The sequence below is a fragment of the Hemiscyllium ocellatum genome, chromosome 38 (assembly GCF_020745735.1).
Source record: "Hemiscyllium ocellatum isolate sHemOce1 chromosome 38, sHemOce1.pat.X.cur, whole genome shotgun sequence".
NCBI lineage: Eukaryota > Metazoa > Chordata > Chondrichthyes > Orectolobiformes > Hemiscylliidae > Hemiscyllium > Hemiscyllium ocellatum.
In genome coordinates this window covers 33,779,095-33,803,257 of record NC_083438.1, presented here as the reverse complement: position 1 = coordinate 33,803,257, position 24,163 = coordinate 33,779,095, and the positions used below count along the sequence as shown (strand labels likewise).

The 24,163-nt window shown below is 53.6% G+C and overlaps 1 protein-coding gene across 1 annotated transcript in view; it reads right to left on the bottom strand.

Annotated features, from left to right (window-relative positions):
* cadm4 (cell adhesion molecule 4) overlaps positions 1–24,163 on the bottom strand; it is a 210,442-nt gene that overhangs the window by 15,040 nt on the left and 171,239 nt on the right. Inside the window, exon 6 of the mRNA XM_060852691.1 lies at positions 23,604–23,694. Coding sequence (XP_060708674.1) covers positions 23,604–23,694 — 91 coding nt within the window. The remainder of the gene's footprint in view (positions 1–23,603; positions 23,695–24,163) is intronic.

Sequence of the window (24,163 nt, the reverse complement as noted above, 5' to 3'; positions counted from 1 at the left end):
AGGATGAAGGGGGGAAGTAATTGAACCACACAGAATACTGAACGGCCTGGACAGAGTGGACATTGGGAAGATGTTTGCGTTGGCAGGAGAGACTGGGACCCCAGGGCACAGCCTTAGAGAGAAAGGAAGACCTTTTCGAATGGAGATAAGGAGAGGCTTCTTCAGCCAGAGAGTGGGGAATCTGTGGAATTCACTGCCACAGAAGGCTGTGGAGGCCAGGTCATTGAGGATATTTAAGGCAGAGATAGATAGGTTCTTGATTGTTAAGAGTATTAAGGGTTATGGGGAGAAAGTGGGAGAATGGGGTTGAGAAACCATGATCGAATGGTGGTGCAGACTCGATGGGCTGAATGGCCTAATTTCTGCTCCTATGTCTTATGGTCTCCTTTGATCGAATTTCGAACATCCGTCTCGGAATGACAGGGTGGGTGGTGATGATCCTGGAAGGACCATAGGCCACTTGAGCCACCCAAGAATCTCCTCTCTGGAAGTCTGGTACAGATTGGGCGCCCACTTCCCCCTCCCCTCAATCCCGGGAGGTCAACGTCTCTCATTTGAGGTTGGGGGTCACCCCTGTAGGCCAGACGTTGGGTCCGAACAGCAGCTCTGTCCACCACCCACCCACCTCAAGAGGGTCTGCGCTGTTCCACGATAGTCTCCACTGGGCGGAAGTAGATGTTGCCTTAGCAACGGGAAGCTGCCGTGGTGGGGGAGGGGAGCAGGAGATTGGGGTGTCCCCTCATGACTGCCCTCTTGTGGGGCATTGTGGAAGGAGCTTCCAAATCAAGTAGAATCACTGCGCTGGACAAGCATCTGGACTTAGTCCTCCTTCGTGAGGATATTACAGAGGGAGAGGATGGGAGATCCATCCATAACCTGATGGAGGGCAATGATAGGGTATAATGTATTCCCCTCAGTTGAAGGGTCAAGGTCAAGAGACATGGATTTAATGAAAGGGGTGGGAGGTTTAGAGGGGATTTAAGTAGAAGTTTCATCACCTGGAAGGCTGGGCAAAGCAAGTACAGCATTCAGGAAGTGGTCAGATGACCGTGTGAGGCGTGCAATGTGACTGGAGTCCATAGGTGCTTGGGCGACCAGCATGGACGCGATGGGCAACCACTCCATGACTCAATTGTCTGAGGTATCCAACCCCACTCAAGGGGAGGTGATGACCCTCGGGCATTATCACTGGACCGTTAATCGAGAGACCCCGGGTCATGTTCTGGGGAGCAGAGTTTGAAGCCTGCCATGGCAATTTGAATTCGATGAAAGTCTGGAATTCCGAGATGAATGATGACCCGCGAATCCATTGTGAGGAAAAAGCCATCTGGTTCGCTGATGTCCTTTAGGGAAGGCTAAAGCCATCTTTACCTGGTCTGGGCCTACACGTGACTCCAGACCCACAGAAATAGGGGAATGAATGCCTCATTCCTGATGAAGGGCTTATGCCCGAAACGTTGATTTTCCTGCTCCTCGGATGCTGCCTGACCTGCTGTGCTTTTCCAGCACCACTCTCATCTAGACTCTGACCTCCAGCATCTGCAGTTCTCACTGTTACCACAGAAATAGAGGTCAAACCATAACTGCCCTCTGGGCAATTAGGGATGGGTAATAAATGCTGTTCGAACCACTGACACCCTCCAACTATCGTGGTGCCAGGTAAATATTATTCATGAGACACCTAATTAATGCTATGACTCACCTCATTAATATGCAGATTCCCAGCTGACCCAGTTAGAGTAAGCCCCGGAGTGGAACAGGACCTGAACAGATTCAGGTGCCAACATCTCAGGGCACACCCCACAGCCTGGCATGCACTCCTGAACAGCGTCATGCCAACCTCTGAGATTCCTCGTAGCAACTCACCTACCCAACAGAGCCAGGGGAGGAGGGTCACTGCTTGGGCACTCCCCCCGGGTGTAACTGACTTGGGTGGTCACCTTGGATGAGGCTGGGGGCAGGTTTCCTGAGAGGGGGGTAAGAGGGCATTCCAACACTGTGCCAGCCCCCCCTCCAGTCAGGTTTTCCAGGGTCTCTGATCGTCCCTGTCTCCGCTGCGGTGTTTAATGCCAGGGGCCCATATTTTGGCAGTTCAACACCATTGGCACTGTGCCCTGGCACACAACGGAGGTCGGCGAGAGCAAGAATTCCAGGATATCCCGAGAGGAATTCGGAGGGGGAGAGTGGACTTCCCTCAGCTTGCCCACACATCGCACAGTTGGGGGGGGGGAGGGGGAAAGGGAGGAAGTGCGAGAGTCGGGGTGTGAGATTGAGGGCATCCCACAGTCCAGATTCCTGGCCAAAAACTATTCCCTCAGTCCTCGGTGTACCGGAGAGACCACGTGGTATCTGGTTATTACAACCTATGATCACAGAAACACTCTTCATGGAACACAACTCCAGGCATCACACACTCGGATTTGTCCCAGTCCTGGGCACACAATCCCAGGAATAGAGGAGGGTCAATCGTTCACAGAGGGCGATTGGTTGGGGGTGATGGAGTGGGCATTCAAATGCCAACCCCTACGGACTTGATGTTCTTTTCCTTCATTTGTTCACGGGATCAGGGCGTCCCAGTTATTGCCCAGAGGGCAGCGAAGGTCCAACAGCATTGCTGTGGGCTTAGAGACAAGGGGATCCAGAGAGAGAGAGAGACACACACACACACACACACACACACATACACACACACACACCCACACACACATACACACACTCACACGCACAACCACACATACACACACACACTCACACCCACGCATACACACACACGCACACACATACACACACGCACACACACACTCACACCCACACATACACACACACGCACACACACACACACACGCACACACACACACACCCGCAACGCGCACACACACACCCTCAGACACTCACACACACACCCATACACACACACACAAATACACACACACACACACACCTACCACACACCCACTCACACACACAGACACCCCTACCACACATCCACCCACACACACATACACACACCTATCACACACACACACAAACACACACACACACCCACACACTCTCACACACACACCCACACACACACCCACACAAACACACACACACACATAAACACACCCACACACCCACACACACACCCACATATACACACACACACACACAACCACACCCACACACACACACGCGCACGCACACCCACGCACACACACACCCACACGCACATGACACACACACACATGCACACCACACACACACACCCACACACACACCTACCACACACCCACACACCCCTACCACACATCCACCCACACACACATACACACACCTATCACACACACACACACACACCCACACAAACACCCACACACACACCCACACACACACACCCACACAAACACCCACACACACACACACACACACACTCACACATACACACACACACACATACACACAAAGACAGACAGACACACACACACCCACACCCACACCCACACACGAACACACACCTACACACACACACACAGACACACATACACACAGACAGACAGACACACACACACACCCACACACAGACATCCACACACACACACACACACACACACACACACACACACACACTCACACGGAGGGGTTTATGGGCTGGAGGAGGGAACTGGGATAGGGAGGAGTGTAGGGGCTGGAAGGGGTTATAGAGATAGGGAGGGGGTGTAGGGGCTGGAGAGGCTTACAGGGATAGGGAGGGGTGTAGGGACTGGAGGGCGTTACAGAGATAGGGAGGGGGTATAGGGGCTGGGGGGCGTTACAGAGATAGGGAGGGGTTGTAGGGGCTGGAGGTGGTTACAGAGATAGGGAGGGGGTGTAGGGGCTGAAGGGGGTGACAGAGATAGGGAGGGGTTTAGGGGATGGAGGGCGTTACAGAGATGGGGAGGAGGTGTAGGGGCTGGAGGAGGGTTACAGAGATAGGGAGGGGGTGTAGGGGCTGGAGGAGGGTTACAGAGATAGGGAGGGGGTGTACGTGCTGAAGGGGGTTACAGAGATAGAGAGGGGTTGTAGGGGCTGGAGGTGGTTACAGAGATAGGGAGGGGGTGTAGGGGCTGGAGGGGGTGACAGAGATAGGGAGGGGGTGTAGGGGATGAAGGGGGTGAAAGCGATAGGGAGGGGGTGTAGGGGCTGGAGGGCGACACAGAGATAGGGAGGGGCGTAGTGATTGAAGGGGATTACAGAGATAGTGAGGGGTTTAGGGGATGGAGGGGTTTACTGAGATAGGGAGTGGGTGTATGGACTGGAGGGTATTACAGAGATAAGGAGGGGGTGTAGGGTCTGGAGGGGGTTACAGAGATAGGGAGGGGGGTGTAGGGGCTGGAGGAGGTTACAGAGATAGGGAGACGGTGTAGGGACTGGAGGGGGTTACAGAGATAGGGAGTGGGTATAGGGGCTGGAGGAGTGTTACAGAGATAGCGAGGGGGTGTAAGGGCTGGAGGGTGTTACAGAGATAGGGAGGGAGTGTAGGGGCTGGAGGGGGTTACAGAGATAGGGAGGGGGTGTAGGGGCTGGAGGGGGTTACAGAGATAGGGAGGGTGTGTACGGGCTGGAGGGGTTACAGAGATAGGGAGGGTGTGTACGGGCTGGAGGGGGTTACAGAGATAGTGAGGGGGTGTAGGGGCTGGAGGGGTTACAGAGATAGGGAGGGGTTTAGGGGATGGAGGGGTTTACTGAGATAGGGAGGGGGTGTATGGACTGGAGGCCATTACAGAGATAAGGAGGGGGTGTAGGGGCTGGAGGGGTTACAGAGATAGGGAGGGGTTTAGGGGATGGAGGGGTTTACTGAGATAGGGAGGGGGTGTATGGACTGGAGGCCATTACAGAGATAAGGAGGGGGTGTAGGGGCTGGAGTAGGTTACAGAGATAGGGAGGGGTGTTGGGGCTGGGGGAGGGGACAGGGATACGGAACAGTGTCGGGCCTGGGGGAGGGGACAGGGATAGTGAGGGTGTGTCGGGGCTGGAGGAGGGGACACGAAGTGTGGGAGGGGTTTGAGGTGGTCAGGCTAAGGTCCCAGTGACTTGGGAAGGAAGTCTTTGAATTCCTGCCAACTCTCCAGCTGCCTCACTCTGCACTATGCATCTCCAAGTCATTATCTCGTGCAGAATGTCACCCTGCAGAGAATAGTTCAGAGCCATGCATCACCTGGGCAGCATCTGCTTCATTTCCAAGGTGTTATCTTTGATCTTTAATTGAATCCTTGTCATGTATGTACAACCACCTTTCGGAAGTAACACTTGTCCTAACAGAGCCCAAGGTACATAAATCTCCACAAATCTCCCCGGACACATTCCCAGTTCCTCCCTTGTAGCATGGTTAGCGTTCCTGCAATCACTCGTCACTGCCTCACCTCGATGTGGTCCCCTATCTCTCCCATTTACTGTCATAGCCCAGATATATACATCAAAATAAAAACCAATGTGCAGGGAACAAAACTTAATCAGCCTCAACCTGCTGAGACCTGAACTCATCAGGCTTTCGTTTGAGTCATTTTGTTGAGGTGATAATAGATGACCCCTCCAAATGCCCCCCAGACACTGGACTGGACCCGTCAATGCTTTGTTCGATCCAGGCAAAGGTGATTCCTGGGAGGGAGGATTTAAATCGAGCAGGAGAGCAGCACTCCCTCAGCACTGACCCTCCGACAGTGCAGCACTCCCTCAGCACTGACCCTCCGACAATGCGGCACTCCCTCAGCACTGACCCTCCGACAGTGCGGCACTCCCTCAGCACTGACCCTCCGACAGTGCGGTGCTCCCTCAGCACTGACCCTCTGACAGTGCGGCGCTCCCTCAGCACTGACCCTCCGACGGTGCGGCCCTCCCTCAGCACTGACCCTCCGACAGTGCGGCGCTCCCTCAGCACTGACCCTCCGACAGTGCGGCGCTCCCTCAGCACTGACCCTCCGACAGTGCTCACTCCCTCAGCACTGACCCTCCGACAGTGCACACTCCCTCAGCACTGACCCTCCGACAGTGCCCACTCCCTCAGCACTGACCCTCCGACAGTGCGGCACCCCCTCAGCACTGACGCTCCGACAGTGCCCACTCCCTCAGCACTGACCCTCCGACAGTGCACACTCCCTCAGCACTGACCCTCCGACAGTGTCCACTCCCTCAGCACTGACTCTCCGACAGTGCGGCGCTCCCTCAGCACTGACCCTCCGCACTGACCCTCCGACAGTGCGACACTCCCTCAGCACTGACCCTCCGACAGTGCGGCGCTCCCTCAGCACTGACCCTCCGACAGTGCCCACTCCCTCAGCACTGACTCTCCGACAGTGCGGCGCTCCCTCAGCACTGACCCTCCGCACTGACCCTCCGACAGTGCGGCACTCCCTCAGCACTGACCCTCCCACAGTGCGGCGCTCCCTCAGCACTGACCCTCCGACAGTGCGGCGCTCCCTCAGCACTGACCCTCCGACAGTGCGGCGCTCCCTCAGCACTGACCCTCCGACAGTGCGGCGCTCCCTCAGCACTGACCCTCCGACAGTGCGGCGCTCCCTCAGCACTGACCCTCTGCATCACTATCAAGTTGGTATCCTTGATCAGGAGTGTGATTGGAAGGGATCGTGAGTATTGTACTGAAAATCTTCTGCGAAATTGAGGTGCTGCCCTTCCAACAGTGAGAAGAGAATGCATGAGCAAGCACTGTTCTGTTGATAAGACAGTATGTTTTCAACAGTGAGTCATTTATAAGTCCCTGCTGTGTACAGGCTAATCCTTTGCTGTAACGATCTGTTACTCACCATATGGCATTGGGTATTTGCTAAGAATATCTAATATCACTCTCCTGCAATGTTTACTGCTGATGAACCTCGCTGTTATTAAGGGACGTTTTGGGAACAAGATTTGCAGGCTTATCCAACATCCCATCTGAGGCAAGGCTCGTACTCAGGCCAATTCTTTCAGAATTAACTTATGGAGCATGGGCGCGTGGACTGGGCCCAGCATTTATTGCCCCCTGTCCCTAGTTGCCCCCTGCCTTGAGAAGGTGGGGGTGAGCTGCCTTTTTGACCGGCTGCAGTCCATGTGCTGTGGGTAGACCCACAATGCCCCTGAGGGACGGAATTCCAGGATTCTGACCCAGGAAGGAACGGCCGATATATTTCCAAGTCGGGATGGTGAGGGGAGGGGAACTTGCAAGGGGGTGGTGTTCCCATGTACCTGCTGCCCCTTGTCCTTCCAGATGGAAGTGGCCGTGTGTTTGGAAGGTGCTGCCTGAGGGTCTTTGGTGAGTTTCTGCAGTGGGTCTTGTAGCTGGTACACACTGCTGTTACTGAGGGGGGGTGGGGGGAGGGAGGGGATGGTACACACTGCTGTTACTGAGAGGGGTGGGGGAGGGGGGGATGGTACACACTACTGTTATTGAGGAGGGGTGGGGGGAGGGAGGGGATGGTACACACTGCTGTTACTGAGAGGGGTGGGGGAGGGTGGGATGGTACACACTACTGTTACTGAGGGGGGTGGGGGGAGGGAGGGGATGGTACACACTGCTGTTACTGAGCGTCGGTGGGGGTTGGGGGGTGGGGGGGATGGTACACACTGCTGTTACTGAGGGGGTGTGGGGGAGGGAGCGGATGGTGCACACTGCTGTTACTGAGGGGGGGTGGGGGAGGGAGGGGATGGTACACACTGCTGTTACTGGGGGGGGGTGTGGGGGGAGGGAGGGGATGGTACACACTGCTGTTACTGAGCGTCGGTGGGGGGAGGGAGGGGATGGTACACACTGCTGTTCCTGAGTGTCGGTGGGGGGAGGGAGGGGATGGTACACACTGCTGTTCCTGAGTGTCGGTGGGAGAGGGAGTGGTGGACATGCACTGGGGTGTCAGGAGGTGAGTTGTGCACTGCAGGATTCCCAGGCTCTGACTTGCTCTTGGAGACTGGTACTTATATAGAAACATAGAAAATAGGTACACGAGTAGACCATTCGGCCCTTCCAACCTGCCCCACCATTCAATATGATCCTGCCTGATCATACAATTTCAATCTCCCACTCCCTCCCTCTCTCCACGCCACTTTATCCCTTTAGCTCCCTGTCCACATCCAGCTCCCTCTTGAGTAGATCCAATGAACTGGCCTCAGCCAATAGACTCCTGTTGGGGAAGGGGAGTTCCAAAGGTTCACAACTGTCCGGCTGAAGAAATCTGCCCCCATCTCAGCTCTGAATGGATTACCCCTTATTCCTAGACAGTGACCACTCGTTCTGGACCCCGCCAGTATTGGGAACATGCTTCCCGCATCGAGCCTGTCCAGTCCCATCGGGATTTTATATGGTTCCATGAGATTCCCAACCATTCATGTAAATTCCAGCAAATACGAGCCCAGACGCTGCAGTCTTTCCTCACATGTCTGTGCTGCCATCCTGTGAAGGAGTCTGGTGAACCTCCAGTCGATTCCCTCAATAACAAGGATGTCCTTCTTCAGATGAGGAGACCAAAACTGCTCACAATACTCTCGGTGTGGCCTGACCGAGATCCTATATAACTGCAGCAAGATGTCCTTACTCCAATCCTCTCTCGCGATGAAGGCCAACGTGCCATCAGCTTTCCTTCCTGCCTGCTGTCCCTGCACGCCAACCTTCAGTGACTGTTCCACCGTGACACCCAGATCTCGTAGCACCTCATCTTTTCCTAGATGACATTGTTCAGTCCCACCCCCAGTCCTGTAGAAGGGTTACACCCGAAACGTAGACTTCTCCATCTCCTGATGCTGCCTGCCTTGCTGTGTTCCCCCAGCCTCCTGCCTGTCCCTCCTGATGCTGCCTGGCTTGCTGTGTTCCCCCAGCCTCCTGCCTGTCCCTCCTGATACTGCCTGGCTTGCTGTGTTCCCCCAGCCTCCTGCCTGTCCCTCCTGGTGCTGCCTGCCTTGCTGTGTTCTCCCAGCCTCCTGCCTGTCCCTCCTGATGCTGCCTGGCTTGCTGTGTTCTCCCAGCCTCCTGTCTCGCCCTCCTGATGCTGCCTGGCTTGCTGTGTTCTCCCAGCCTCCTGCCTGTCCTCCTGATGCTGCCTACCTTGCTGTGTTCCTCCAGCCTCCTGCCTGTCCCTCCTGGTGCTGCCTGCCTTGCTGTGTTCTCCCAGCCTCCTGCCTGTCCCTCCTGAAGTTTTTGCCAAGCATTTGCCCACTTAGCCAGTCTGCCCAAGTCCACCTGCAGCCCCTTGGCACCCTCCTCACAGCACACACTGTCTCCCATCTTGGTGTCATCTGGAAATGTGGAGATATGGCATTCACTTCCTTCGTCCACGTTGTTAATGTACATTTTGAACAGCACTGAACCCTGCGGTACCCCTCTCCTCACTGCCTGCCGCTCTGAAAAGGACCCTTTTATTCCAAATCTCCACTTCCTGTGTGCCAACCAGTTCCCTATCCATGTTAGTATGTGACCTCCGGTTACATGAGCTTTAATTTTCCTGACTAATCTCTGGTGTGGAACCTTGTCAAAAGCCTTTTGAAAGTCCAGATACACAATATCCACTGATACACTCTCCTGGTCACATCCTGAAAACATTCCAGAAGATTTGTCAAGCACGGTTTCCCTTTAGTGAATCCATGCTGACTAGGCCCGATCCTGTCACTGCTTCCCAAATGCTCAGTTATTACATCCTTAATGATTGACTCCAGCACTTTTTCACATCACCAATGTCAGGCTAAATGGCCCATAATTCCCTGTTTTCTCTCTCCCTCTATTTTCTTTTTAAAAATGGTGTTGCATTAGCTGCCCTCCAGTTGCTCATATTGCTAATTCAGTTGAGTTTCTGATCAATGGTGACCCCCAGAGTGTTTTTAGTGGGAGATTCTGTGATAATAACACTATTGAATGTCAAGGAGCAAAGATTACATTCCCACCTCTTGGCGATGATCATTGCCTGGCATTTCCGTGCTGTGAATGTTACTTTTTGTCAAGGTCATTATTTCACCAAGTCCTATCCTCTTTACTGTTCCCATCTTGACAATGTCCTAACTTACAATTCCCATCCTTCCTTACACATATTCCTCATTTTCCCCCTCTCTGTAACCCCCCTCCCCCTCTCTGTAACCCCCTACACCCCCCTCCCCCTTTCTGTAACCCTCTCCCCCTCTCTGTAACCCCCCAATATGCCCTCCCCATCCCTGTAACCTCCAACATCCCTTTCCTACCTCTGTAACCCCTTACACCCCCTCCCTATCTCTGTAACCCCCTACACCCCTTCCCTACCTCTGTAACACCCTACACCCCCTCCCTATCCATGCAGCCCCTACACCCCCTCCCTATCTCTGTAAGTCCCTGCACGCCCTCCCTAACTCTGCAACCCCTGCACCCCATCCCCATCTCTGTAACCTTCTCCAGCCCCTATACCCCTCCCTATCTCTGTAACCCCCTCCAGCCCCTTTACCTCTCCCTATCTCTGTAGCCCCCTCCAGCCCCGACACCCCCTCCCTATCTCTGTAACCTCCTCCAGCCCCTACACCCCCTCCCTATCTCTGTAACCTCCTCCAGCCCTACACCCCATCCCTATCTCTGTCACCCCCTCCAGCCCCTACACTCCCTCCCTATCTCTGTCACCCCCTCCAGCCCCGACACCCCCTCCCTATCTCTGTAACCCCCTCCAGCCCCTACACCCCCTCCCTATCGCTGTAACCCCCTTCAGCCCTGACACCCCCTCCCTATCTCTGTAACCCCCTCCAGCCACTACATCCCTCCCTATCTCTGTCACCCCCTCCAGCCCCTACACCCCCTCCCTATCTCTGTAACCCCCTCCAGCCACTACACCCCCTCCCTATCTCTGTCACCCCCTCCAGCCCCTACACCCCCTCCCTATCTCTGTAACCCCCTCCAGCCCCTACACCCCCTCCCTATCTCTGTAACCCCCTCCAGCCCCTAAACACCTCCCAAAGGACAGTGTAACGGTGGCTGAAAGAACTTTTGATGAGTTCTCATCTGCTGAGGTGGCTGATGTTAGAAATAGGAAAGGAGAGCTCACACTGCCGGAGTTCCCGGGAGGTGGAAGAGAGGATTGGCTAAATTGTTCTGGGTAGGAATGAAAAGAACAGGGCGGTCATTATGGGGGACCTTAACTTCCCTTACATTGACTAGAAATGCTATAACTCTAGTACATCGGATGGATCAGTTTTTGTCCAACGTGTACAGGAGGGTTTCCTGACACAGTATGGCGAAGGGCCAACAAGAGGGGAGGCCACACTGGATCTGGTGCTTGGTAATGAACCAGGCCAGGTGTTTGATTCAGTTGTAGGTGAGCACTTTGCACAGAGTGACCATAATTCAGTTACGTTTAGTTTAGCGATGAAGAGGGATAGGTACATGCCACAGGTCAAGAAGTTACAGATAGGGCAAGAGCAATTATAATGCGATCAGGCAAGAATTAGGATGCATAGAATGGGGTAGCAATATGCAGGGGATGCAGACAATGGAAATGTGGAGCTGGTTTAAGGAGCAGATATTGCGTGTCCTTGATAGGTATGTCCCTGTCAGGCAGGGAGGGAGTGATAAGGCAAGGGAACTGCGGTTTACTGCAGAGATTGCTTCTCTTGTTAAGCAGAAGAGGGAGGCTGATGTGACGTTGAGACGATATGGTTGAGATGAGGTGATGGAAAGTTACAGATTACCTCGGAAGTATTTAAAGAGAGCGTTCAGAAGAGCAAGGAGCGAACATGAGCAGGAAGAATAAAGGAGAACCCTAAACTTTCTACAGGTAATGAGGAATAAAAGGATGACCAGGGTAGGAATAGGGCCAGTCAAAGACAGAAGTGGGAAGTTGTGTGTGGACCCTGTGGAGATTGCAGAGGTGCTAAATGAACATTTCTCATCGGTTTTCACTCAGGAAAAGGAGAATATTGTAGAGAAGACTGAGATACGGGCTATTAGACTAGAAAGGATTGAGGTCAGTAAGGAGGTGTTATCAATTCTAGAAGGTGTGAAAGTAGATAAGTCCCCTGGGCCGGATGGGATTTATCCGAGGTTTCTCTGGGAAGCTATGGAGGAGATGGTGGAGCCTTTGGCCTTGATCATTGAGTCATCATTGTCTACAGGTTTAGTACCAGAGGACTGAAGGATTGCAAATGTTGTGTCCTTGTTCAAGAAGGGCAGTCGAGATGACCCAGGTAATTATAGACCAGTGAGCCTTACGTCTGTTGTAGGAAAAGTTTTGGAAAGGATTATAAGAGATAGGATTTCTAATCATCCAGCAAGCAACAATTTAATTGGAGATAGTCAATATGGTTTTGCCATGGGCAGGTCGTGTCTCACAGATCTTATTGAAGTTTTTGAGAAGGTGACCAAGCATGTAGATGAGGGTAGGGCAGTTGGCGTGGTGTACATGGACTTCAGTAAAGCCTTTGATAAGGTTCCACATGGTAGGCTGTTGGAGGAAATGCAGAGGCATGGAATTGAGGGTGATTTAGCAGTTTGGATTATAAACTGGCTTTCTGAAAGAAGGCAGTGAGTGGTGGTTGATGGAAAACATTCAGCCCGGAGTCCGGTTACTAGTGGTGTGCCACAAGGATCAGTTTTTGGACCACTGCTGTTTGTCATTTTCATAAATGACTTGGACGCAGGCATAGGTGGATGGGTTAGTAAGTTTGCAGATGACACTAAAGTCAGTGGAGTGGTGGACAGTGTGGAAGAATGTTGCAGGTCGCAGGGGGACTTGGATAAACTGCAGAATTGGGCTGAGAGGTGGCAAATGGGGTTCAATGCAGTTAAGTGTGAGGTGATGCACTTTGGGAAGAATAACAGGAAGGGAGAGTACTGAGTCGATGGAAAGATTTGTGATAGTGTGGCTGTGCAGAGGGATCTTGGAGTCCACATACATTAATCCCCGAAAGTTGCCACCCAGGTGGATAGTGCTGTTAAGAAGGCAAACGGTGTGTTAGGTTTCATTGGTAGAGGGATTGCGTTCCGGAGCCGCAATATCATGCTGCATCTATACAAAACGCTGGTGCGGCCACACTTGGAGTATTGTTCTGGTCGCCGCATTCCAGGAAGGATGTGGAAGCTTTGGAAAGGGTGCAGAGGAGATTTACCAGGATGTTGCCTGGTCTAGAGGGAAGGTCTTAGGAGGAAAGGCTGAGAGGCTTGGGTCTGTTCTCACTGGAAAGAAGAAGGCTAAGGGGGGATTGATAGAGACACACAAGATGATCAGAGGATTAGATAGGGTGGGCAGAGAAAGTCTTTTTTCCTAGGATGATGATGTCAGCGTGTACGAGGGGGCATAACTACAAATTGAGGGGTACTCGAATTCAGTTGAGTCCCCAGGCTGGGAAATAAAGTGGGCACACTCCATTACATTGAAGGTGCTACATAAATACAGCTTTGCTGTTGTTGGGTTCTGCAACACTGAGTAGCAGAAGAAACAGTGATAAACTGAGAGAAAAAAAATGAGAGAAACAAAATCACAGTGAAACTGCTGGCACATCTCTGAGGAAATGTAAAGTGCGTGGCCAAATATTTGCAACTGAGTGAAATGTTTTAATATTCATGAAATGTAGCCCTGTTTCTTGTTGCAGATATATTCTGTAAATCTGATTTGACCGCAGGCAATCTGGATAGCCACCTATACACAGAAGTAAACACCAACTCCTCAGGACCTCATTAAAAGTCAGCCGTAATCCAAACTGGGAAAAACAACCCTTCATTGACCAACCCAAGTTTAATCCAGTTCAGACAGAAGGCACCGTTCCTCATTGAACGAGATTGATTCCCAGTCAGGAAACACATGCTTTATATGCGCTGTCTTATTTCAATTCTCCACATTTCCAACTCAATATGCTCCTAATCTCTCTTAGCTCCAACAGACTCCAGTATATTCTCTGTCTCTCTAACTTCTATTACCCTCTCCACCCCCGCTACACCCCCTCCCTATCTCTGTAACGTCCTCTAGCCCCTACACCCCCTCCCTATCTCTGTAATGTCCTCTAGTCCCTACACCCCCTCCCTATCTCTGTAACACCCTCCAGCCCCTACACCCCCTCCCTATCTCTGTAACGTCCTCTAGCCCCTACACCCCTCCCTATCTCTGTAACGTCCTCTAGCCCCTACACCCCTCCCTATCTCTGTAACCCCCTCCAGCCCCTACACCCCCTCCCTATCTCTGTAACCCCCTCCAGCTACTACACCCCCTCCCTATGTCTGTATCCCCCTCCAGGTCTGACATATTCCATGCACTCCTCCAGTTTCTGGTGATTCCTTCAGGGATCGTCACCTTCAGTTGTTCCCTTTGGAAACAGATCCCCATTGACCTGTTGTCAGCTGCTTTATGTTCAGCAGGTACTCACTGAGTCTGTGGTCAGTCACTGACAATTCCATCACTCTTCCACAGACTTTGTGAAGGATCAAACAATGACATTGAACATTCTCTCCACAATTTGCCATCAAAACAGTTATCCTCCAACTCTCCAACAGTGCGGCACTCCCTCAGCACTGACCCTCCGACAGTGTGGCGCTCCCTCAGCACTGATCCTCAGACAGTGCGGCACTCCCTCAGCGCTGACCCTCCGACAGTGTGGCACTCCCTCAGCACTGACCCTCCGAAAGTGTGGCACTCCCTCAGCACTGACCCTCCGACAGTGCGGCACTCCCTCAGCGCTGACCCTCCGACAGTGTGGCACTCCCTCAGCACTGACCCTCCGAAAGTGTGGCACTCCCTCAGCACTGATCCTCCGACAGTGCGGCACTCCCTCAGCACTGATCCTCCGACAGTGCGGCACTCCCTCAGCGCTGACCCTCCGACAGTGTGGCACTCCCTCAGCACTGACCCTCCGAAAGTGTGGCACTCCCTCAGCACTGATCCTCCGACAGTGCGGCACTCCCTCAGCACTGACCCTCCGACAGTGTGGCGCTCCCTCAGCACTGATCCTCCGACAGTGCGGCACTCCCTCAGCACTGACCCTTCGACAGTGCGGCACTCCCTCAGCACTGTCCCTCCAACAGTGCGGCACTCCCTCAGCACTGACCCTCTGACAGTGCAGCGCACCCTCAGTACTGACCCTCCGACAGTGCGGCACTCCCTCAGCACTGCCCCTCCGACAGTGCGGCACTCCCTCAGCACTGACCCTCCGACAGTGCCCACTCTCTCAGCACTGACTCTCCGACAGTGCGGCACTCCCTCAGCGCTGACCCTCCGACAGTGTGGCACTCCCTCAGCACTGACCCTCCGAAAGTGTGGCACTCCCTCAGCACTGATCCTCCGACAGTGCGGCACTCCCTCAGCACTGATCCTCCGACAGTGCGGCACTCCCTCAGCGCTGACCCTCCGACAGTGTGGCACTCCCTCAGCACTGACCCTCCGAAAGTGTGGCTCTCCCTCAGCACTGATCCTCCGACAGTGCGGCACTCCCTCAGCACTGACCCTCCGACAGTGTGGCGCTCCCTCAGCACTGATCCTCCGACAGTGCGGCACTCCCTCAGCACTGACCCTTCGACAGTGCGGCACTCCCTCAGCACTGTCCCTCCAACAGTGCGGCACTCCCTCAGCACTGACCCTCTGACACTGCGCCACTCCCTCAGCACTGACCCTCCGACAGTGCAGCGCTCCCTCAGTACTGACCCTCCGACAGTGCGGCACTCCCTCAGCACTGCCCCTCCGACAGTGCGGCACTCCCTCAGCACTGACCCTCCGACAGTGCCCACTCTCTCAGCACTGACTGCAGCACACCCTCAGCACTGACCCTCTGACAGTGTTGGCACGGTTTCAGTTTTTTGTCAGTTTCTCTTATGTTCAGGACAAATGTTTTGTGTTTTTTGTGAGGACCTGTCCAGCAGATGGTACGATGCCTGTGATGGTTTGAATTTTCACATTCCTTTCATGTCCTGCGATGTTCACTCGTCTTGGTGCCATGTGGACTGAGCAGTGAAACCTTGAGTGTGGAGTGAGAACTGCATTGCAGGCAGAATGCAGAGAGATGGAAGAACACAGCAACCCAGGGGCATCAGGAGATGGACAACTCCAATGTCTGAGTCGTCAAGAAAATGTTGATGTCGCTAGATCCTGATGCTGCCTGCCTTGCTGTGTTCTCCCAGCCTCCTGCCTGTCCCTCCTGGTGCTGCCTGCTTGCTGTGTTCCTCCAGCCTCCTGCCTGTCCCTCCTGATGCTGCCTACCTTGCTGTGTTCCTCCAGCCTCCTGCCTGTCCCTCCTGGTGCTGCCTGCCTTGCTGTGTTCTCCCAGCCTCCTGCCTGTCCCTCCTGGTGCTGCCTGCCTTGCTGTGTTCTCCCAGCCTCCTGCCTGTCCCTCCTGGTGCTGCCTGCCTTGCTGTGTTCTCCCAGCCTCCTGCCTGTCCCTCCTAATGCTGCCTACCTTGCTGTGTTCTCCCAGCCTCCTGCCTGTCCCTCCTGACGCTGCCTGCCTTGCTGTGTTCTCCCAGCCTCCTGCCTGTCTCATCTGATGCTGCCTACCTTGCTGTGTTCTCCCAGCCTCCTGCCTGTCCCTCTTGGTGCTGCCTGGCTTGCTGTGTTCTCCCAGCCTCCTGCCTGTCCCTCCTGACGCTGCCTGCCTTGCTGTGTCCCTCCAGCCTGTTTACCTACTTTGGATTCCAGCATCTGCAGTGTTTCTTTTTGTCTCTGACCAGAGAGATGGAATAAATGAGGCTGTTTTCAGAATGGCACGCTGTCTTCTGTGAGTCCTGTCAGGATCAGTGTTGGGATTACTGGAGCAAATCAAAGATTTCAGAAGCCAGGGGCTTTGTAATCTTTCCAAGTTTGCAAATGAGACAAAATGTGGCGGAAATGTGAGGTGTGAGGGGAATGTCGAGAGACCTCTGGGCGATTTCGCCAGGCTGATTGAGTGGGTTTGTACTGGTTGTGGTTGTTCACTCTGACAAAGGCAATGCACATGACTTCCGCAGTGAGTGAGTGGGAAGAGGTGAATCCCAAAGGAAGCCGGTGCTTGAGTCATTGAGAACAACCATCCCAGTACCACACACTGTTCAGCAGGTCAACAGGACGATGGCTTCACTACACAAGAATTTGAATACAGCAGCAAAGACACTTGAGTGCAGGTACTCAGGGCCCCTTACCTGGAGTACTCAAAGATGCTGGTCCACAACCACCTGATGAAGGAGCGGCGCTCCGAAAGCTAGTCTGCTTCCAAATAAACCTGTTGGATTGGTGTTGGGTGAGTTTCAACGTTGTCCACCTCAGTGAAGGCTGCACTTTGTAAACCAGGATGACAGGTTGATGACAGGGATGGTGGGAGTGTTATCGAGATCTGTGACACAGACCTTCAGCACATTGTGTTTGTGCTAGTCAAAACTAACCAGCTAACTATTATAATCTCATCCTCCAGCTCTCGGCCGCGCAGTCTCAGCATCACAAGGGCACATCTGAATACTTCCTCGATGTTCTGAGGGGTTTCTGCCCCTCCCATCCTTACAGCCATATTCCCATCAACTTCCCGGTGGGAACGTTTTCTCCTCACATCTCCTCAAAATCTTCTGCCCTTTAAATCTGTACTCTCTGGTTATTAATCTCTCCACTAAGGGAAAAGGTTTCCTCCTGACTCTATCCCTCATCGTTTTATAAATCTAAATGAGATTCCCCCCTCTCAGTCTACTCTGCTCAAACGAAAACTTTCAAATCTCTCTGTCTCTCTCTCTCTCTTTCTTGCTCTCTCTCTGTCTCTGAAACCCTCCAGCCCTTGCAGCATACGGGTAAATCTCCCTCTGCACTCTCCCCAGCACTCTCCCTCTCACGTCACTCCCCCAGTGACTGATGGAGTGCGGAGGGCACAGACGCTCAGTGGTTAGCACTGCTGCCTCACGGCGCAGCATGGCTATTCCACCCTCACCTGCACATCCCAGCCTCGGGTGACTGTCTGTGTGGAGTTTACATATTCTCCCCGTGTCTGCGTGGGTTTCCTCCGGGTGCTCCGGTTTCCTCCTGAAGTCCAAAGATCTGCAGGTGAGGGAGGATTGGCCATGCTAAATTGTCCCATAGTGCCCACGGATGTGCAGGTTAGGGTGGATTGGCCATGCTAAATTGTCCCATAGTGCCCAGGGATGTGCAGGTTAGGGTGGATTGGCCATGCTAAATTGTCCCATAATGCTCAGGGATGTGCAAGTTAGGGTGGATTGGCCATGCTAAATTGTCCCATAGTGCCCAGGGATGTGCAGGTAAGGGTGGATTGGTCATGCTAAATTGTCCCATAGTGTCCAGGGATGTGCAAGTTATGGGTGGATTGACCATGCTAAATTGTCCCATAGTGCCCAGGGATGTGCAATTTAGGGTGGATTGGCCATGCTAAATTGTCCCATAGTGCCCAGGGATGAGCAAGTTAGGGTGCAATGGCCATGCTAAATTGTCCCATAGTGCCCAGGGATGTGCAGGTTAGGGTGGATTGGCCATGCTAAATTGTCCCATAGTGCCCAGGGATGTGCAGGTTAGGGTGGACTGGTCATGCTAAATTGTCCCACAGTGCCCAGGGATGTGTAGGTTAGGGTGGATTGGCCATGGGAAATTGTCCCATAGTGCCCAGGGATGTGTAGGTTAGGGTGGATTGGCCATGCTAAATTGTCCCATGTGCAGATTTGGGTGGATTAGACAGAGGTAAATGTAGAGTAATAGAGTTGGGGAATAGGTCTGTGGTGAGTTACTCTTCGGGGGATCGGTGTGGACTTGTTGGGCCGAAGGGCCTGTTTCCTCACTGTCGGAGAGTTTGAGGAGGTTTGTCCTGGATTTGTAAGAGTCTGGAAGACTGAGAGGTGATCTCAGTGAAACAGTGAAAATACTGAAAGGTGTACACACAGTCCGATGCAGGTGTGGTGGATGTGGGTTTAAAACAATATTTTAAAGACAATTGGACAGGTATGTGAATAGGAAAGGTTGAGGGGGATATCAGCCAAGTACTGCCCAGGAAGTGCTCCGAGAGGTTGCTCCTAGCCCACATCAATTCCAGGCTCTCCGCCTTCCTCAACGCCCTGTAATTTGCCTCACAAATGTGACACGTCCATAGCAGACACCATTTCCCCAGCCCTGGACAACAAGGACAACTACCTCAGTCTCCTGCTCATCGGCTACAGCTCCACCTCCAACACCATGGTCACCTCCAACACCATGCTCCCCTCCAAACTGATCTCCAAATCCCGTGATCTCGATCTCCGTTCCATCTTCTCCATCTGCATCCTCAGCTTCCTGACCCCAGACAGCAATCATTGAGGAGAGAGAGAGAGCTGCCATTCCTGCAGAGGAACACTCAACACCCAAGCCTTTACAGGCCCCTTCTGTACTTCCTGTCCACCTGGAACGGTGTTGCCAAATTCCGAATGAATCCCATCTACACGTTTGCTGATGACAGCACAGTGGTAGGGTGGATATCTAACAAAGAGTCCGAATACAGGAGGGAGGGAAAGGGCTTGGTGTCCTGATGGAATGTCAACACCCTCGCTCACAACATCAGCAAAACTGACAAACTGAACAGTGACATCAGGATAGGAGGAACGAGAACACACACCCAGCTCCATCAACAGAGCGGAGGTGGGAGGGTGGACAGCGGCACGTTCCTTGCATTGCGATAACTGACACCCTGTCCAGGATGTCCCATGGAGATGTTACAGTGACAAAGGCACAACAACACCCCTTCTTCCCCAGGTGCCAACCCCTGTCCTGGGAGGATTTGATGGGGGGACATTGTAGAGAGAACTTTACTCTGTACCTAACCCCGTGCTGTCCCTGTCCTGGGAGTGTTTGATGGGGGACTGTGTAGAGGGAGCTTTACTCTGTATCTAACCCTGTGCTGTCCCTGTCCTGGGAGTATTTGATGGGGACAGTGTAGAAAGAGCTTTACTCTGTATCTAACCCCGTGCTGTCCCTGTCCTGGAAGTGTTTGATGGGGGACAGTGCAGAGGGAGCTTTACTCTGTATCTAACCCCGTGCTGTCCCTGTCCTGGGAGTGTTTGATGGGGGACAGTGCAGAGGGAGCTTTACTCTGTATCTAACCCCGTGCTGTCCCTGTCCTGGGAGTGTTTGATGGGGGACAGTGCAGAGGGAGCTTTACTCTGTATCTAACCTCGTGCTGTCCCTGTCCTGGGAGTGTTTGATGGAGGACAGTGCAGAGGGAGCTTGAACCTCTCTCACTCTTCACTGTGCCTCAGTCACATGATGACATCAGTTGTGGAACATGATAATCTGACTTGTTATACATGAACTCCTGGAGATAGAACGCATGGAACTAAACCCAGACGGAAGAGATTTGGCCCTGGGTTGGGGCGAGTCAGTGCAGCTTGGATCACAAACAGTTCATGGCACACATGAACGAGTGTCTCCCACATCAAGGGTGGCACAGATGGCAATGGCGCTGGTTGATGCCATCATCGAGCAGATGTCCCGCACCATCTGTTGGTGATGTTGTCTGTGGCACTGACTCGGATTGGCACTTGATTGCTTTAACCTTCTGTTGCGTTGGCAACAGCCAAGACCCCTCCAAAAGCTCAGCACAAAGTACATCAGGAGTACCTGATCACACAGAGAGAAGTCACATACAGCAATGCATTTCACTCTGCCAGTCCCTCCCTCCCTCCCTCCCATCTCAGACACTGGGTGTGGAGCAACTCTGGATTCACGACACAGGGGAGAACACTCGTTTTCTGCTCCTCAATGAAACTCAACAAAGTTCTGCACTCTTTTCCAACCGTGCAGAGTTCCCTCAGCACTGACCCTCCGACAGTGTGGCACACCCTCAGCACTGACCCTCGGACAGTGTGGCACACCCTCAGCACTGACCCTCGGACAGTGCGGTGCTCCCTCAGCACTGACCCTCCGACAGTGCGGCACTCCCTCAGCACTGACCCTCCGACAGTGCGGCACACCCTCAGCACTGACCCTCGGACAGTGCGGTGCTCCCTCAGCACTGACCCTCCGACAGTGCGGCACTCCCTCAGCACTGCCCTTCTGACAGTGCGGCTCACCCTCAGCACTGACCCTCTGATAGTACGGCACTCCCTCAGCACTGACCCTCCGACAGTGCGGCTCACCCTCAGCACTCACCCTCTGACAGTGCGGCACTCCCTCAGCACTGACCCTCCAACAGTGCGGCACTCCCTCAGCGCTGACCCTCCGACAATGCGGCACTCCCTCAGCACTGACCCTCCGACAGTGCAGCTCACCCTCAGCACTCACCCTCTGACAGTGCGGCACTCCCTCAGCACCGACCCTCCGACAGTGCGGCACTCCCTCAGCACTGACCCTCCGACAATGCGGCACTCCCTCAGCACTGACCCTCCAACAGTGCGGCACTCCCTCAGCACTGACCCTCCAACAGTGCGGCACTCCCTCAGCACTGACCCTTCGACAGTGCGGCACTCCCTCAGCACTGACCCTTCGACAGTGGATAATTCATGGCACTGCAGTTCCTAGAGCAGTCTGTGTCCAAGTGCAGCAATCTCTGGACAACGTCCATGTTTGGGATGACAAGTAGGAAGTAACATCATGCCAAGGCACTGTCAGGTAATGACCGTCTGTAACAAGAAAGTATCAAACCACTGCCCCTTGACATTCAGTGGTGTTTCCATTACTGAATCCCCTACTATTCTGTAGGCTACCATTGGCTAGAAACTGAAATGGACCAGCCATATAACTACAGTGGCAATGAACGAAGGTCAGAGACTGGGAATCCTGCAGCGAGTAACTCTCCCACTGACTCCCCCCAAAGCCTGTCCCACCATCGACAAGGCACAAGCCAGAAGGGTGAGGGAATACTCTCCACTTGCCCCTGGATGGGGGCAGCTCCAACAACACCATCCAGGGACAAAGCAGCCCCCGCTGGATTGGCCCCACACCCACAAACATCCCCTCCCTCCCCCCACCGACGCTCAGTAACAGCAGTGTGTACCATCCCCTCCCTCCCCCCACCGACGCTCAGTAACAGCAGTGTGTACCATCCCCTCCCTCCCCTCACCGACGCTCAGTAACAGCAGTGTATACCATCCCCTCCCTCCCCCCACCCCCCCTCAGTAACAGCAGTGTGTACCATCCCTTCCCTCACCCCACCGACGCTCAGTAACAGCAGTGTGTACCATCCCCTCCCTCCCCCCCACCCCCTCTTCAGTAACAGCAGTGTGTACCATCCCCTCCCTCCCCCACCGACGCTCAGAAACAGCAGTGTGTACCATCCCCTCCCTCCCCCCACCCCCCTCAGTAACAGCAGTGTGTACCATCCCCTCCCCACCCCCCGACACTCAGTAACAGCAGTGTGTACCATCCCCTCCCTCCCCCCACCCCCTCCTCAGTAACAGCAGTGTGTATCATCCCCTCCCTCCCCCCACCGACGCTCAGTAACAACAGTGTGTACCATCCCCTCCCTCCCCCATCCCCCCCCTCAGAAACAGCAGTGTGTACCATCCCCTCCCCACCCCCCGACACTCAGTAACAGCAGTGTGTACCATCCCCTCCCTCCCCCCACCCCCTCCTCAGTAACAGCAGTGTGTATCATCCCCTCCCTCCCCCCACCGACGCTCAGTAACAGCAGTGTGTATCATCCCCTCCCTCCCCCCACCGACGCTCAGTAACAGCAGTGTGTACCATCCCCTCCCTCCCCCCACCCCCCCTCAGTAACAGCAGTGTGTACCATCCCCTCCCTCCCCTCCTTCTCAAGGGGGGCAACTAAGGAAAGGGTGATAAATACTGGGCCCAGCCAGGGACCCCCACTTTCCCTGAGTGAATTAAAAATGCAGAGAAAAAGGGGAAATGAGTACAACCAACTATAAGGATGTGCTTGTCGGTTAGAAATCCAGTGGGGATGGGGAATTCAAGAGAAAAGTATTGTCAGGAAATGTGGGACCTGCTCCCACAGGGAATTGAGGGGAATTTGGGACTCACTCCCACAGGGAGGTTGGGGGCGGGGGAGGGGTTGGTGGGGAATGTGGGACTCCCTCCCACAGGGAGTTGGTGGGGCATGTTGGAATGTGAGAGAATGTGGGACTCACTCCCACAACCTGTATTGGGAACAAGTGATTCACAATGCAGAGAGATAGCCACGGGGGAGAAACGATGGGCTGAGTGACCTGTTTGAGTGCTGGAGATTTCCCGTTGAGGTTTGCAAACAGAGAGTGAGCACAGCATTTCCCGTCTGTGATAGCGGCAATTTCTGAACTTGCTGTTTCTGAAAAGAGGGACACGATGTCCAAGATTTTGTTCTGTAACCATCTGGACAAAATGCAAGAATGCCAAATTTCTGACGATCACAATCATTTACACTGGGGGAGAAAAGGGTTCTCATTGGGTGACTGCTCGAGAAGTTGCCATGGAGAAACGCACTGGTGAAGTATAGACTCCCTGAGATGCTGGGTAATTCCTAACCAAAGTTTAGACCGTATTCCCCCTGTTTAGAGAGGATACAGAGATCGGGCATAAATGGAAATCACTCTTTGCAAACTGAAACGAGTTGTGACACAAGCGCGATGGATCATTTTACGTTGGTCGTCAGGCTAACCACTGGCACACTCAGAGTTGTCCAGCCAGTGCTGCCCAGTTTATAGAGGATACAAAACAGACACAAATCAGAGAGTTTCAAACCGTCTCAGCAGAGCACATTCAGGCTGCACTGTCTCACTGTAACTGAGCGTGGAGGCAGATCAGAAACACACTTACTGTGGGTTCCCTGTAACCAGGCAAGTCAGCGTCAGGTCATCACCCTCTCTCAAGTGGACGGACGGAGTCTGAACTTTGACCACGGGGGGAACTGCAAGAGAGAGAGAGGGAGAGAGAGAGAAAAACCCATTACACAGTGTCACCTTTCCAGGCAATAACGGAGCTGCACTGTCAGAGAATCAAATGGTTCAGATACTGTGGGCCCATTCAGCCCTTTAGGTCTGTGCTAGCACTCTACAGAACCAATTTACTCAACCCCATTCCACAGCCCTTTCCCTATAGTTTGGGAGAGGGAGCTTTACTCTGCACCTAACCCCGTGATGTCCCTGTTCTGGGAGTATTTGATGGGGGGACAGTGTAGAGGGAGCTTTACTCTGTATCTAACCCCGTGATGTCCCTGTTCTGGGAGTATTTGATGGGGGGACAGTGTAGAGGGAGCTTTACTCTGTATCTAACCCCGTGATGTCCCTGTCCTGGGAGTGTTTGATGGGGGGACAGTGTAGAGGGAGCTTTACTCTGTATCTAATCCCGTGCTGTCCCTGTCCTGGGAGTATTTGATG